The sequence below is a fragment of the Eumetopias jubatus genome, unplaced genomic scaffold (assembly GCF_037043125.1).
Source record: "Eumetopias jubatus isolate StellerSeaLion01/CBP00866 unplaced genomic scaffold, mEumJub1_p1.0 scaffold_12, whole genome shotgun sequence".
NCBI classification, from domain to species: domain Eukaryota; kingdom Metazoa; phylum Chordata; class Mammalia; order Carnivora; family Otariidae; genus Eumetopias; species Eumetopias jubatus.
Window position 1 is genome coordinate 14,326,231 of NW_028274818.1, and position 16,946 is coordinate 14,343,176.

General features: G+C 38.4%; 1 protein-coding gene across 2 annotated transcripts in view; it reads left to right on the forward strand.

The window, feature by feature from the left end:
• The window catches only part of GPATCH2 (G-patch domain containing 2), a 173,886-nt gene that overhangs the window by 117,555 nt on the left and 39,385 nt on the right, over positions 1–16,946 (forward strand). For both annotated transcript variants that reach the window (XM_028104728.2, XM_028104729.2), the window contains exons 7-8: positions 5,048–5,087; positions 11,467–11,537. In XM_028104728.2, the coding sequence (XP_027960529.1) occupies positions 5,048–5,087; positions 11,467–11,537 (111 nt within the window). The remainder of the gene's footprint in view (positions 1–5,047; positions 5,088–11,466; positions 11,538–16,946) is intronic.

Sequence of the window (16,946 nt, forward strand, 5' to 3'; positions counted from 1 at the left end):
CATAACACCCCCATTTTATAGATAATTTGACTTTTGGAAAGTCACATGGTATATTTTATTCAACCAAAAGTCAATAAAAAAAAAAAAACAGTGTAATCAGCATCTATTATGTATGATAACATGCTAAAACTGTTGGGAGAACCTGTAAATATTACGCATGAACACTAGTGTATCTACTGACATTTGGGAATAAATAGGTAGTTATTACAAAAATTCACAGAATAAAAGTTCACATATTACTGTATTCCACTGTGTACTATAGGAGAAGAAAATGAATATTTATTCTAAACACCTCCTCTATTCCAGGTTCTTAGCCTTGTTTAAGCTTCCCAAGGCTGTAAGAGAAGTGGGATTAATTTTATTGTATAGATGAGGAAGAAGCCAAATATAATGGAAAAACTCAGATTTTTCCCTCCTACTTTTCCCTCTCCTATATGTCTTTTTTTTTTAAGATTTTATTTATTTATTAGAGAGAGAGAGACAGAGATAGCAAGAGACAGCACGAGTGGGAAGGAGAGGGAGAAGCAGGCTTCCCCCCCAAGCAGAGAGCCTGATGTGGGGCCCAGTCCTGGAACCCTGGGATCATGACCTGAGCTGAGGGCAGACATTTAATACACTGAAACAGCTACACGCCCCTCCTGTGTGTCTTCTTTAACACTCATACAGAACAATTCATTTCTGACACTGGCTTTTCCTCACGACAACAAGCAAATCTCCAGGACACCAACTGGCTGTCCTGCTTCAACTCAGTTTTGCCACTAGGTACCCAGAGATAGCATCAGATGGCACAGGGTTGTGGGTTGTGGGCTGAGTCCTGCGAGACTGCCCTGCCCCCTAATGCCCCACATCTCCAGATGCCCCTACCAAGCCCAGGCTGTTACCTGTGCTTCTGACCCACCAGATACAAATTGGAGGTTCCATCGACTGCCTCCACCTTAGGACACCAATTGGACTTTGGCTATAAATCAGAGGTCCCCACATCACATCACCCTCCTTGAGTTTATTTAATTTGCTCACAGAATTCAGAGAAATGTTTTACTTACTAGATTACCAGTTTATTAGAAAAGAATGTAACTCAGCAGCAGCCAGATGGAAGAGATACACAGGGCCAGGTATGGGAGCGGGGGTGTGGGGCTTTCACGTCCTATCCAGATATATGCCACTGTCCCTGCCTCTTCACCTCTTCCCTTATCTGGAAACTTTCTGAACCTTGCCTTTTTGGATTGTTATGGAAGCTTTATTACATAGGCATGATTGATTAAATCACTGGCCTTGAGGATTGATTCAACCTCCAGCCCTCTCCCCTCCCCAGAGGTCAGGAATTGGGACTGAAAAATCCAACCCCCTAATCACCTAGTTGGCTCCCCTGGCAACTAGCTCCCAGCCTCAGGTAAAGTCCAAAAAGCCATCTCATTAACATAACAATGTGTCACTCTCAACCCTTGGAAATTCCAAGGGTTTTGGGAGCTGTGAGCCAGGAACCATGGAATAAGACCAGATATATCTGAGAAATACATTTTGATCATCTGAATAACGAAATATATATTTTTCCTCTAAAACCCAGTATTGCACCCACACTCAGAAAATAAAAGTAATTTGTCACAGTTCACCTAGCTAGGAAGTGCCGGCGCCTGTGTTCAAACTTAGATCTTTCAGATTCTAAAACCCATGATTTAGCAAGCACACCAGTCTGAACCTCCTGGATTTACCTTTGCAGTTTAAAAAAAGAAATGAAGGCTCCCTTGAGCATAGTTGAAGCATAGTTTTAGAATTGACTTTTTGTTTCATGGGGAAAAAAAATGAATGAATGAGGAGTGTCTTTACATCCTGGTCTTCTGGTCCACAGAACATGAGACCCCAAGAGAATCTGGAAGACCACTTAAGCCAGTGCTGTTATTCTTCTCAGTTCGTAGAATCACTTGGTGCCTCTAGTTGTTAAAACTCTGCCCTATATCTCAAGTCATTCATTTATCCATCCATTCAGAAAATATCTGTGAGGGCCTACTAATGTGCTGGGTGGTCGGTCTGTAGTAATGAGCAAGACAGCATCGCTGTTCTCATGGCGCACCCTAATAGAGAAAATAGACACACACATTAAGTGTGTACTTATATACTGACATACAAATGCATTATTATATAGTGAGCTAAGTACTCTAAAAGAGAACTTTTTTAAATAAAGATTTATTATTTATTGTAGAGAAAGAGACAGAGAGTGCGAGTGGGAGAGGCGGGGGGAGAGGGAGAGACTCTCAAGCAGACTCAACGTTGAGCACAGAGCCCACCATGGGGCTTGATCTCACAACCATGAGATTGTGACCTGAGCCAAAACCAAGAGTCGGAGGCTTACCCGACTGCGCCACCCAAGTGCCCCTCTCAAAGAGAACTTAAAAAAAAAAAAAAAGAATTTGAACTAAACATGGAGATAAGGAAGGCTTCCTTAAGGACCACAAGCCCGAGATGAAACTTCCAAGAATTAAGGGAATAGTGACGAGAAGAGCATTTCAAGCAGAGAGAATAGCTCTGTGTTCAGACAACGAAAGGAATGCTAGTGAGTAAGCACAGAATGTGAAAGAGGGAGTATTCGGTGAGACAGGAGGAAGGTAAGCAAGGACTGATGATGCTAAGCCTGGTGGGCCATTTAGGGATCCTTTCTCCTACGAGCAGTGGAAAGCAGTGGAAAGCCCCGTCAGACTTCAGTTTCCGTTTGTTTATTTGTTTGCTTGAGGTAAGGGTGTAAATAACTAAATATTCAAAATTTGAATTTCAAAGCAGCACTCTAGCTCTGCAGTATGATAAATGGATTCAAGTTAGTAGGTACAAGAAAAGTTGTAATTTGCTGATGGTTTGAATATGAAAAAGAAAGGTGTCCAAGCTGAGTTTAGTCGTCCACTGGAAGGTTGGTGCTGCCATTCACTGGGCTAGTGAACTAGCTAGATGAAGACTCGGTTTGTAACAAAAAGAATATTAGTGGTATTTATGTATTTGTTAAAAAGCATAGTAAGCCCAGGGGCGCCTGGGTGGCTCAGTCGGTTAAGCATCCAACTCTTGATTTCGGCTCAGGTCAAGATTTCAGGATCGTGAGATGGAGCCCTGTGTTGGGCTGGTTAGGATTCTCTCCCTCCCTCTCCCTCTCCCTCTGTCCCTCCACACCCCCACTCTTGTGCACGTATGAATGTGTGCGTGCACGTGTGCGTGCACATGCACACTCTCTCTAAAAAATATGTACATATAAATCTGTAGTAAGCCCATTACATGTTAACATATATAGCATATTTTTATGAAAACTAATGACATTTTTCACCCAAAAAATTAGAACGTGCCATTGTTTGCACAAATCACTTTAATGTCTGGCTTAATAGATGACAGCTTAGATTCATTGCTGCTTCCCCTTCTAACCTGTGGTGAGATGTTTTGGTTGAAGCATATGAAGAAAATCCAGCCTCACACAGATACATAGTAGATAAGAAAAGGAAGGAGTATTTTAATAGCCTTTTCATTTCAGATCATTGTGGATATTCTTTGATACGATACTAAAACAACAAAGAGTGGCTGTTTCTCAAAAGTTAATTATAATGTGTAATCTGAAAACATAATCAATGATTTTTTTTTTCTGTTCTATTAAATCTGCTCTTCTGTCTTGAACTCTGAATGGATCACTTACACATCATGATTTAGTAAATCATACATTGGTCATATAAAGGCACAATCCATAGCAGGGGAGAAATAAATATTAGTCAAGTTGTCTGGGTAACTGCAGTAAATAGTTTGTTTCTAGTTGGTAATCAATCGAGATGTCATTTACAGATACCAAAAGTGTCCATTCCACATCAAGGTAGAATGTGACCTACCAAAGAGCATCACCGTCTATGAGCTTGAGAAGTGTTCCAGTAAGAGCAGAGACAAATCCTGTTAATGTAGGGGCTGTTTATTCCCAGGTGTTAGTACCACAGAGGCTAGAGATTACATAGAAGTCTTAGGAAATCTGCCCTTTTAATGTGTCTTGTCCTTCTGCAGTATGGTATGGTGGATGCACACCGTGGGCAAATAGCCTAATGTCTGTGCCTCATTTCTGCACCTGGAATATGAGAATAACCTTATAAGAGTTTAATGAGGATAGGAAATAATACACTGTCATGTGTCAAAAGAGTGCTTGGTAAATACAAGTACTCAATATTATTGTTCTTGAAAAAACAAATAACATTAATAATAGCATTGGTATCATTCTCTGTGGGCTTTTAGTGGTTTATTTGCGACAGCGTTTCTATTTCCTATTCCTTGATGTTTATTAGTCGTTTTAATGCAGAATACTGCCAAAGGACTAGGCACACAGCTAATCACAACTCCCCAGTTGTGAAGTTGGAAAGGTATCCCCAGATGGGTCACTACTGAGGATCCAAGGAGCAGCTGAAGCGTTGTGGGTGGGTCATTCCGGTCAAGGACAACACGAGAAGGGAAGGCGTCAACTGTGCAGCGACTTCTATATTTTGAATGTTGTTGTTGAACTTGTTCTCAGCCAAGCCAAGTTGTTATCACAATGGAAGGAACAGGTTCAAGGTACCTACCTCCAGCTGATGCTCCAGAATTCACATCAAGGGCTTTGTGTGATTGTTCCTGGGGGCATAGCCAGAGGATATAATATTCTGGTATTTTTAATGTTTTTTAAAACTCCAGCAATCCAAAGGTCATAATTTGTTGTAACGATGCTATAATTAAGTTGTGGTAAATGATAACATTTGAAGATTTCATAACCAGAATTGATTCATAAAATGAATACAGTCCCAGCAGTTTATGTTAACATAATTAAATGGAAATGTAATTCTAACTGAGTTTGCTTATTAAATTGAAAATTACTGGTTATGAGCACTCTTACAATTCTGTCAAAATTGGTGTAAGTCTAGAATTACATGAAACATCCATTAAAATAAAGCATATTTAAGGCTCCATTGCTGGTGGCGAATACATTTCTTAAAGCACATGCAGACTGATCATGTGAGAGCATGTGCTTTTAGTTAGGTTCATGCTAACTCCTTTTCTCTTTCCTCTGCAGCCATTGGTTTAGCCCTGGCGCTAGGACAGAGCATGGCCAGGTAAGGAACATTCTAATCCAAAAGGAAGTTTCTTAGTCTCTTTCAAGTATTTAACTATCTCCCTTCAAGGTAGTAGATCAGCTCTATGAGAAAAGATATAAATCCCAGCTTATTTAAAAAGGAGTTGATGGTGCCTGTGCTTAATATACTAACCAAATGAATCATCCTCAGTAATCATCAGAACGCTCCCTTACCACCACCTTCCCCTGTCATGAATGTCACCTCCACAGAAAGGCTGTGGGATTCACTTGTTTATAGGACTTCACAATTTATATTTGTTTTTCACAAAGTTAAGGTAGCAAGATAGGACATATACTGAAAAAATTGATTTGTATTAAATAACCAGCAAAAGAATATTTTTATTTTTGAAGTTTAGAAGGTGGTAATAGTTTCTTACAAGTTTATGTTATATTTTTCCATGTTTTTTTTTATTGCTCACTAGTATACATGGCAGCACAATGATTAGTCACCTTTACAAGGACTTGACATTCATTTTAGTGACCTTTACATATAAAATGAGTACTTTCTTTCTTTTTCCCTTGAATGTATTAGTTTTCTCTCCGCAGCATGGTATGGTAATTTAGGTCTTAAGTTTTTAATAAGTTTTAAAGCATATGCATTTTAGACTTGGCATCCTTGTTGATTTTTTTCATTATGAGTTATAAAAGTTGTTAAGTGGGCCAAAAATATGGTATGTAAGAAATACCTTTACATACATGAGAATGAAAAACCTCATATCCACAGGGATCATTTTCTGCAAAGCATAGGTAGGTAGGTAGGTAGGTAGGTAGGGAAAGAGGGGGCTGTACTTTGTAATGGTAATTGGTAACATTAATATATTCGTGATGTTTTATTTCTTAAGCTGAGCCACAATTGGTTGTGTATACCATAGTTCCTTTTACTTATAAAAGGAAGGTGCCAAATACTTCACTATAAATTATACTAATTTCTTAATATGCATGAGCCTAGTTAAAGAAAAATATCACGTAAATTCAGCTTTAATGGTATTTTGTAAACTTGCCCTTTTCCATAAGAGTGATTTTCCCCTTTAAAGATACTTCTCACATTAATAAAATAATATGGACCATTATTTCTAAAGAATAGATTATCCCAAAATACAATTTTTTAAAGCTCCTTTCCTACCCTTTAGAAATACTAAAGTAATGTTATAAAGTTGTCTTTCATATCACAGTATAACTGCTTGCTTCCAGCCAAGCTTTTTTTTCCTGAAGTTAACAATCAACCAATGCTAATATCAAAAAGAGAAGAAAGTTGAGCAATTCCTTATTGTTTTTAATTTTCGAAATCTTTCTGACCAATTTTTGAATCTGCCTTTTGTTTAAACTTTGATACATGATTTCAGATTTCTGTCTTTAATGTAGGTCATTAACTAATGAGTACAGTTGATTCCTGTTATCTATAGTAGCTATGTTCTATAAAGTCTATGTGAACACTAAAGTAGCAAATACCAAAACACTGCTCCTAGGGAAATATATGATTAGGTTCCTGAGAGGTCACAGCATTTTCATTTCCTGATCAATACATATTCTTGTTTGATGTGTGTTTATGTTTAATGATACCTTATTTAATACATATGTCATTGATTCTGAATACCTGAAGAAAGCTTGTTTAATGCACGTATTTTCTCTGTAAGGTCCCTGACAGTCTTGCACTTAGGAACACTTCAGCACCTCAGCTTTATACTTGGGGGCCATTTTAAATGATAAAATCAAAAAGGAGAACACAAAAATGCAAAAAAACATAGCACTAAACAGACTACAATAAAAGATACTTGTTTATACTATGAGCGCTGATACACAAAGCAAAGGATTGCCTTGTCAGGCCTCAGCTGAGAGCGTTCAGAACCGCTGACCCAAATTTTTACCACTCTGCGCATGTCTGTGAAGGACTGCAAAAGTGCCAGAAGTATTGATCTTGGCAGTACAAAGAAATTTTAACAAATAGGCATATTGTAAATATGGAATCCGTGAATACTGAGGAATGACCATACCTGGGTGTACATACACAAACCACACAGAGACCATTTACCTTTTGAGAGATACAAATTTCTTAATTCCATGCAAATCTAACTCTAGCACAGTAAACTTTGCTAAATAAATCTCAGTGCAAGTGATAAAATGCAAAACTGTGAAGAAATGTAAAATCCTCCACTATGTTGTTGAATGAATGACTGTTAGCATGCATGCACACCTTTTCTTTTTCCCATACCAACTTAGCAACATAAGGAAAGGATAACATTACTGCCACTTTTTTTGAAATCCCACCCCTTTCCACTTCCCCTGCCTTGCAGTTCCTCTTTCTGTTCTTTAGTGCTCTATCCCATATCCATTGACAGCATGTGTACTTCTCACTCTTTTATTACACATTCAGTAAATAACTATTATTCATCAGCCATTTTCTATCAGATACTCTCTATGAAAGAGGACATTTAGAAAAACAATGTAGCTTTTCCCCTGTGGTGGTTATAATCTGGGGCAGAAAAGCAATAATGACACAGTATGTTGTAAAATGTTTGAGAAAACCACAGAGAGGGCAGTTATAAAGGCCCCAGAAGAGAAATAAAGTCAGTTCAGAAATGGAAGGAAGGAGAGACAGTTATGTGAAGCATCATTGCGGGGGGGGGGGGGGTCTTACTTAATTCTCATTTTTCCTCTTTGAAAATCTAATGATTTGACATTTTGACTGAATTCACAAGTATCTTAAGGAATCATAGACAACAGTTTAGATATCACTTAGTTGTCCCTTTAGGGTGAGGACACCGAGAACCCACGTGTGAGGAGACTTAAAATTCTTCTGTAGACGTTTGAGAAATTATTGAGAAGTGGCTGCTAACAGAAATACTCCTGAGCAAATGCCTCTGAATATCAGGTGGTAAAGTGAGGATTGCTGGGGAAGAATTCTTCTCTTGGCTTCTCTTGTGTTAGGGATTTTAAACTTTTAATAATCTTGTAAAAATATTATGAAGAGCCTCAGAAATTCCCAGCTCCCTTTCTGATAGGAAGAACCATCATCCACAAGGAATACTTCTCTTCCTGGTTTAATTCAGTAGTTTTAAAAAATTGTGAACCTTTTGTAAACCTCACATTGTACTAGGTTTTGTGTTTATGAATTTTAATGTAATTCTTATATGAGTCATTTTTTAATATACGTCTGCAGGTCACTAATCAGGGAATTGTGTCTCCGTCTGGCCTAAGTCCAGCAATCTGAAAGTTGGAAGGTAAGAAGCACTTCGCACCATATTCAGAAGTTCTGTTATTAAACAGAGTTGATGTGGTTGAGTCAGAATCTTGAAAATTGACCTCACTTGTGACACTGATAGTAGTCCAAGGAAAGAGAAGAATAATCAGTAAGAAGAGTGAGTAATTTCTCAAAACCTGATGAGCTACTCTCGCTTAGTAGAGCAGAGCTCAAGGATCCTTGTGTCTTTGACCATGAACTCATGACCTGACTCAGCCCCCTACCCCAACCCACCCTACCATCCTTTTTCTTTTTCTTTGGGGCATAGCAGAAATGTGTTGAGAATTTCAAATATAAATATATGTTTTCTATTCTAATAACATTCTGGATTAATTTTTTCTCCTTTGCCCCTTAAAAGATCTAGCCTCCTCTGTTAACTCAGTGGATTCATGACCCGTAGATCTGAGTTTGTATTTTTTTTATCTTGGTTTGATTTTAAATTTGCAAAGATGCACCTAGATTTATAGTTTTATTGATAAAGTGAGGAAATTTGTGATGGCTTTTTAATATAGAAGTATATGTATTAAATAATTCTGATATTTGTCTCCTTTTATATACAAAGCCCATCAAAACTATAAATTTGAGGAAGAGAAGAAATTCTCATATGAATCTCATAGAAGGAGCTCTACATCAGAGTTCAGAGAAGGCGCTATCTCATTTAAGTTGATCCAAGTGGTAGCCTCTCTGAGAACTATCCAGACCTAGTAGGTACAGTCTAATATTTATTTTGGTCATTATAGTTGCATTTTCAAAATTAAACTGTAGAATTCTTTTCTTATTTCAGAATGTTGTGTTTGGAATTTTGAGTTCTTTGCTGTAACTGTTTTAACACAAACTGCAGAAACAGCGTTCACGTATCTGTCGTTTATCTTAAAATTAGAAAAGTTAGTTAACCACTACTATTAATTTCAGGTGGATGTAGAGATTTTATCATCTCACCTCTGGCTATCTGTGTCACAAATGTTGGTTTGTATATATGTTTGTAAAAGGCACTAGACTTAGAAATGCCGAAGTAATTATTTTTATTTTCAGAAACAATTTCGTTTTCATGGTACGAAGTGTTTCTAAATTGAAACACTTTCAGATTAATGGACTTAAGATAAATGGTTGCCATTTTCTACACGTAGTAATAATGAGATAGTGCTTCAGCTACCTATCAGATACTAGATCTCACTCCCTATTTCTGTATTACACTTATTCAATCATTCATTCATTCAACAAATAGTTATTGAGAACTAAAACTCTACCAGACACTGTGCTGGACTGTGGAGATGCAAGCAGAATGAATAACTGGAAGCAAGGGGCCAAAGGTGAGCGAGAATGTGGTACACACCGCAAGCTAAAAAGTTCAGTATGGTGGGGATATGTCACTTAGGAAGAAGGGGGTTAGTGACCATTACCAGAGGGGAGGTGGGTGGAAGGATGGGTGGAACAGGCGCAGAGGAAGAAGAGTGCACTTATCGCAACGAGCACTGAGTAATGTATAGAATTGTCGAATCACTATATTGTACACCTGCAACTAATAGAACCTGTATGTTAACTATACTGGAATTAAAATTTTAAAAAAGAAGAAGAAAAAAAAAAGTAGGGAGGTTAGGTTGGGGTAGGAGGAAGCATAATGAATTAGGAGTTGAGAAATGTAATCAAATCATGAAGGGCCGTGAAAGCCTTGTACAGGATTTGGGGTTTATCTGCAGAGAGTAATGTAACCAGATCTAATCTTGGAATTAGTGGCTGCAGTGGGGAGAAGAGATTGAATAGGAGTGAGTCTGGAGGGAGGCCATTTCAAGTAAGAGAAAATGATGGTCTGGACGAGGATGGTAGTGTTGGGGAAGGAAAGAAGTAGATATTTAAGAGAAATTTAAGATACATGTACTTAGTTAAGACAGTCCTGAAAGAATAAGTAAATGATCTAACTACATTCTTGATGATCTGATTAAGTTCTGTTTCCTCTCAAAGATGGCCAAATGTCACTAATAGTTGATTCCAATGTCATTAAATAGTTTAAATTTTTTTCTAAAAAGGTATTGATACTGGTCAGACAATACCCCCTGACAGCCAGGCTCATTAATTATAATCATGATGGTAGCATTTGAACCGTTTTGCTCAGCGCTTATGTTTTGGACATAGCGCTAAGCATTTTACCTGGCTTATCTTGTTTAACACGGCAACCATGTCAGTAGATAATATTATCTCCATTTTACAGATAGACTCGGAGGTTAAGTACTTTGCCTAAGACTAGCCAGTTTGTAAACGGCCAATCTGTTATTTAAAATCTCGTAACTTGTTAGTTACAAGCACAGCTGGGATTAGAACCTAGATCTATCCCTGCATTAGTACTTTTAAGATTTCTATTTTTGTTAGGGTTTCTGACAATATTCTAATATAATATTTCTAATATGCTGTGCAACTTCTTTTTGGCCCAGTCTTGTGTATAATTATATTTCTGCCTAAATAAGGTAAGCTACAGTTTGAGCGAACACACAGTAAAGAGTATTGACTGCCCCGGGGGTTTTTTTCTTTCCAATTAGTTAGGATAAAGCAAGTGTGAAAGGAAGTGGATGGTGAGGCATTTTGAGGAGGCAATCAAATGTATATACATGCTTTCTAATTATATATTTCCAAGCCAATAATTTCTTTGAAAACGAATGTTTTAAGTGTGTTTCTTTACCATGTTAGGCCAGTAGATACAGAGAAAATATTGGATCTTTCATGTCAGCGTAAATGACAGTCTCAAAAAATTCACAGCTGAATTCAATTGTAGAGGCCATTGGCAAGAGGTTATGTTACTTTAACCAGGACTACTCCAGAGAACTAGGATAAAGACTGAGTTCTAGAACCTCCAGCTCTGGGCGGTATTTTAACTGACAATCAGAGCGGTTTCGCTGTCAGGGAACTGTTGGATTGGCAGCCCTTGCTAACACTTTTGTTACAAGAGTGTCGGTGGCATCTCTCGTAAAAGTAGTGGTCTTTGTTGTGAGAGAAACCAGTAGGGGGGGGGAAAAGTCAACGCAAGTGCGCAAATGGTGCCCCTTTGCGTGGGAGGAACACCCTTCTACTTACAAAATAATATAATGAAAATATTTTTGTTTTTATAACTTTGTCTTAACACTTTGTATAGCATCAGCTTCTGAGAGATAACCGAGCTGAGAGAGGACACAAGAAAAACTGTTCTGTGAAAACAGGCAGCAGGTAAGTCATTCAGAATCACTTTTTAATTATGCTCATTAAGTCATGTGCCTTCCTTTTCCCCCTACCAGTATGAAGGGATGAGTGACAGCTGAGTTGCCTTTGAAGTTGCTTTCTAAAGAACCAGTGTGAAATATTTCACCCATTGTTTTTAGAATCTATTTCAGGATTACTAGTAATGAATAGAGAGATGGCGTTTTATTTCTGTTTTTAAAAAGGTGGTGAAAAATAGTGAATTTTTGAAAGAAAAGAAAATTTCTGTTTCTTATAACTAATGAATACTAGTTCAGGATTTAGAATGATCATTTTAGTTTTTCATTTAAAAAAGTAGAATTAATCTTTTTCCCCTAAACTTACATGGTACTTAGACCTTATGAGAGAGCAACATGTATATTCTAATAATATATAAATGAGTCTATAGAAAATATACTCTTCTTAAGAAGTGCTTCTGGGTTCTTAATCGTTTTATATTGCTGAGTCAGTGTTATTTTTTTTTTTCCTTCAACAGAAAGAATTTGTCCCAGTCGGTTGTTTTAGATGTATATTTTCAAATTTTGCTTGTGGTGTTTCTGAAGACTTAATTTTTATTTAGATGAAAATGGCCATCAGAATATTGATCAGAACTACCACCCTGGGATTTACACTTACTCAATTTTTAACAAGATAACTGACCTCAGATAAATTGCATCCCATGGTTTCCCATTGGTAGGGTGCTAGCTGCTGTGTTTAACTTTCCCAAGCAAGCAATAGAGCTTTAAAGTATAATGTCGTACAAAGTAACCTCAACTGAGAACCCACTCGATCTCTGAAGAAGCGAATGTAAATCCTATGTAAGCATGCCTACCTAATTTAGACAATCAAAAACTGTCAAACATGTAAGTTGACCATCAGTGATAGTCAACATAAAATCAATATATTTACCCCTAAGAATGTCAGCTCCTAAAATTATAACAATAATCTGTATAAAATGTATATAGTTTATAAATAACTATGAATGAAATATTTATAGAAATAAAATGAGCAGGCAACAGCTCACTATTGGAATTAATCAGGCAAAATGGGAAAAAAATATATAGGTTAGAGATGAGAAATATGGTTGTTAAAGAGATAATTAGTGAAATGGAGATGTGGCCGAAGAAATAGACTGGAATATAGCATAGAAACGCAAGGAGATGGGAAAATGAGAATGGTTAAGAGACACAAAAAAAAGTCTAAGATATATTTAATCAGAGTCTTTGATGAAGAATGTAGAAGGGTTTAGCGCGCACACACACACACACACACACACACACACACACGATATTTAACGAGATACTGGCTAAGAATTCCCAAAGCTGGTGAAAGTTATAAATCCACAGATACACATACAGAAACACAATGAATACTAAGTAGAATAAATAAAAAGAAATCCAGGGGTGCCTGTGTGGCTCAGTCGGTTGGGCGTCTGCCTTCCGCTCAGGTCATGATTCCAGAGTCCTGGGATCGAACCCCTGCGTTGGGCTCACTGCTCAGCGGGGAGTCTGCTTCTTGCTCTTCCTCTGACTGTCCCCACCACTCATGCTCTCTCTCACTTGCTCTCTCTCTCAAATAATTAAATAAAATCTTTAAAAAAGAAAAAAGAAATCTACACCCAGTAGTATAGTGTAGTACACCAAAAACAGGAGAAGATCTTGATAAAAGAATCCAGAAAGAAAGGACAAATTGCCTACAAAGGAATGGTAGCTATACATCAGATGTCTCTGTAGCAACAAGGAAACCAGAACATAGTGGACTCATCTTCAGAGTTCTAAGTGAACATACACTGACAACCTAGAACTGTGTACCTAGAAAAACATCTTTCTGTACAGAAGTGAAGTAGACACATTTTCAGATTTTCATAAACCAAGAACATTTACTACCAACAGACATTGGCTAGAAGAATTTATAAAGGATGTGTTTCCGAAAAAAATTACATGCTTATATTACTATCTCACAAGAAAAGTCTGAGATTCAAGGATGAATGCAAAACCAATAAACTGATAAAGATGTAAGTAAATGTAAACAACCATTGTTTATATAAAGTGATAATGACTTGTGATTCATAGGCCTTTTCAAAAGACAATCTAAAACAGTGGACAGCAATAGCATGTTAAATTGGCAGGAAGCAGATGAGTTGTATAGCATGGGCATGGGACAGGGCCTGGAAGGAACTGGAGGGAAGGGTTCCCAAGGGCATAAAGAAGCTCTTGGGATGATGGATATCTTCATTATCTTGAGGGTGATGATGGTTTCACATGTATAGACCTATGTCAAAACTTATCCAATTGTTCACTTTAACTATGCATTTTTCTTATGTCAACTACACCTCAGTCAAGATCTTTTAAAAAAATTTTGGGGGCGCCTGGGTGGCTCAGTTGGTTAAGCGTCTGCCTTCAGCTCAGGTCATGGTCCTGGGGTCCTGGGAGTGAGCCCTGCGTTGGGCTCCTTGCTCAGCAGGGAGTCTGCTTCTCTTGCTCTCTCTCCCTCTGCCTCCCTCCCCCCCCGCCACTCATTCCCTCTCTCTCTCTCAAATAAATAAATAAAATCTTCAAGTAAAAGCCAAGGTCTTTATGTTGGCCTTCCAGGCCGTTTGTGACCTGGCCCAGACCTTTTTGCTTCCTCCCTAACATCGTCCCCCACTTCACTTCTTACTCACCCCCTCCTGCACAGGGGCCTCTGTCCTATTTCTCCAGCACACCAACCCCACTTACGTCTCAGGGCCCTTGCACATGCTGTCCCCTCTCCCTTCAGCTATCTTTATGGCTTGCTCTCCATTTCCTTCGAGTCCCTGCTCAGTGTAAAAGAGGCTCATTCTCCACCAAACCCATCAAACTCCGATTGATCTGTCTTCCTGATTGTCCCTGTTACAGGGACAATCTCTTTAAGCTCCATGAGAGCAGGGTCTTTGCTTTACTCACTGGTGTATCCCCAGTACCAAAAACAATGCCTGATACATGGACAATAAATATTCATTACATAAGATATTTGTAGAATGCATTTAAAATTGATTATATGGCAGTAAAGTGCTCTGATTGAGTCCTTGTGGGGACCTCGACAGTTAGAGTGTCTGACTCTAGTCCCCATTTCACCACTTATAAGCTTGGTGATCCTGAGCAAAATACTTAACTTCTCTGTCCCTCAGTTTACGTATCTGAAATAAGGAAAATAGTCCTACCTACTTCATAAACACTGTTGTAAGGAATTGATGAGTTAGTGCCTATAAAGCATTTAAAATGGAAGAGCTCAAATATTAGCTCTTATTTCAAGTATGGTATTGTTATTTCCACCTGTGTGTTTTCTAAGCACTTGTTCAACTATTTTTTTATCCTATTTTTCTTGTACCTAGTTTAGAAAGTCAAATCATCCTATGAGACTGATGACAAAGTACAGCAGGCCCCAGCCCTGTCCGTCCCCGTTCTCCAATTTCACCCTCCAGAGGAAACCATTTTCAACCCTTTTAGTATATATACACTATACTCATATATATATATAATCATTTTAGCCATTTCTTCTAGTATCAGCCCAAATTACATGCTTATATCACTATGTCTTGAAGTTCTTACTTTGGTATAACCTACTGACTTCCAGCTGTACGTCCTACACACACACACACACACACACACACACACACACACACACACACACACGCACACACACACGCATGCACCCCATATCTGCATTTCTCTCTTTCTAGTAGCTATATCATAATCGTTAGACCAAATCAATATTCATTGTTTGCATTAATGCGATTATGTATGTAAATATTATTCATAGATGTATCACTTTCCTGTTGTCATGGAGATAACTGTCTTGTTTTTCATTCGCTTTGTTTTCTGTGTGCTTCACCCCCGTTCATCAGCCACCTCTACGCAGAAGTGTAGTTCCTTTCAATTCTTTTTCTGGGTGGCCTCCCTCTTTGAGCCGTCGGTTTCTCAGATCCATTCTCAACTGTTTGCTGTCTGGATCTGCTACACAGCAGATGTCCCCTGATCTCTCTTCATTATCATCCTGGGGATGTCCTTCATCTCTCCTACGGGGGATTTCCTGTTCCCTGGACCCTACGCCATTATTTTTCCTGAGCTTTCTGAGAAAGAGAACAGTCGTGGTTAAATCTGTGGCACTTTGCATGTCTGAAAATCTATTTCTTCTAGTCTTACATTGATTGATTCAGCTGGGAATGGAATTCTGTTGGGAGCCATTTTGCCTCAGGATTTTGAAGGCATTGCTCCTATCTGTGGTTTCCATTTCCCCTGCTCTCTTAGGATTTGGATGTTGGAAGTGCCCTCAAGTGAGCCTCCAGTTTTTCTTAACGTCTCTTTTATATATTCTTGTCTTCAAAGATTCCTGGGCAGTTTTATCAATGTGATGTCCCAAACCTTTTATCAATTAAAAAGAATTCTCTTACACTTTTCATTTCCAAGAGCTCACCTTGTTCTTTGAGCATTCCTTTCAGATATCCTCTGTGTCTTGTTCCGTGGATGCAGTTTATTTTCTTGTGTCTCTATGGGTAACATTTGTGTGAGGCATAGCGCAATTTGTGAAGGTGAAATAAGCACAAAGAGAGAAAGACTTACTCGAGTTTAATTTTTGTTACAAGTTTTATTAACTGCATGACAAACAAATTCTTCACCTTCCTTATTTCTATGTATTTTTCTGTGTTGCTGTCTTGAAAGCCATTTTCTTTCTAGTATTTTCAGTATCTTCTTGACTTTTCTTACCCCTTTTAGATGAGTGACTTCACTTCCCTTTCTCAACTTGTGGGAAATATAAACGTTAGAGAAGAGAACTGTAATGCATTAAATCAGTAAATCTTGGGATCATTTACTCCCAAAACATAGCAGGCAGGTAAGAAGGGGGTCTGCTGTTAATGACTCAAAGCTGAGACTCTGAAGCGCATGCCAACAGCGTGCTCTTCAGGTAGGCATTCCTCACTGGAGCTCGGCACAGTATGGCTTCTCCTGGAGGGTGGTACATCTCACCCTCAGCTCCGCCCGGCAGTTTTCAAGACCTCCGTAGCCGGGTTTCAGGGTCTTACTTACCGAGGCCACTAACTATAATGCAGTTGGGTGGTTTTCTAGATACCCAGTTTATGGCGTTTTCTCCTTTTTTGCCACACCCACTTTCATGTTCATGTAGGCTCTTTAAATCGGTGATGGGGGCAGGGGACTTGTGTTTTTTCCAGCTCTGAGACTGTCTTATGTCTAACAGTGCCAAAGAGGTGACAACCTATGAAAGCCTCCTTCAAACAAACAACCTATTTGGATAATTTCAATCCGTTCTCTAGGGAAGCTCTACCTCATCAACAACGGACTCTGTTTTTCAAGGGGGCCTGTGCTTCTTCCTCTGAAAAGGGTAGATGTGCCTTTGGATTTCTTTTTCTTTCTTTCTTTCTTT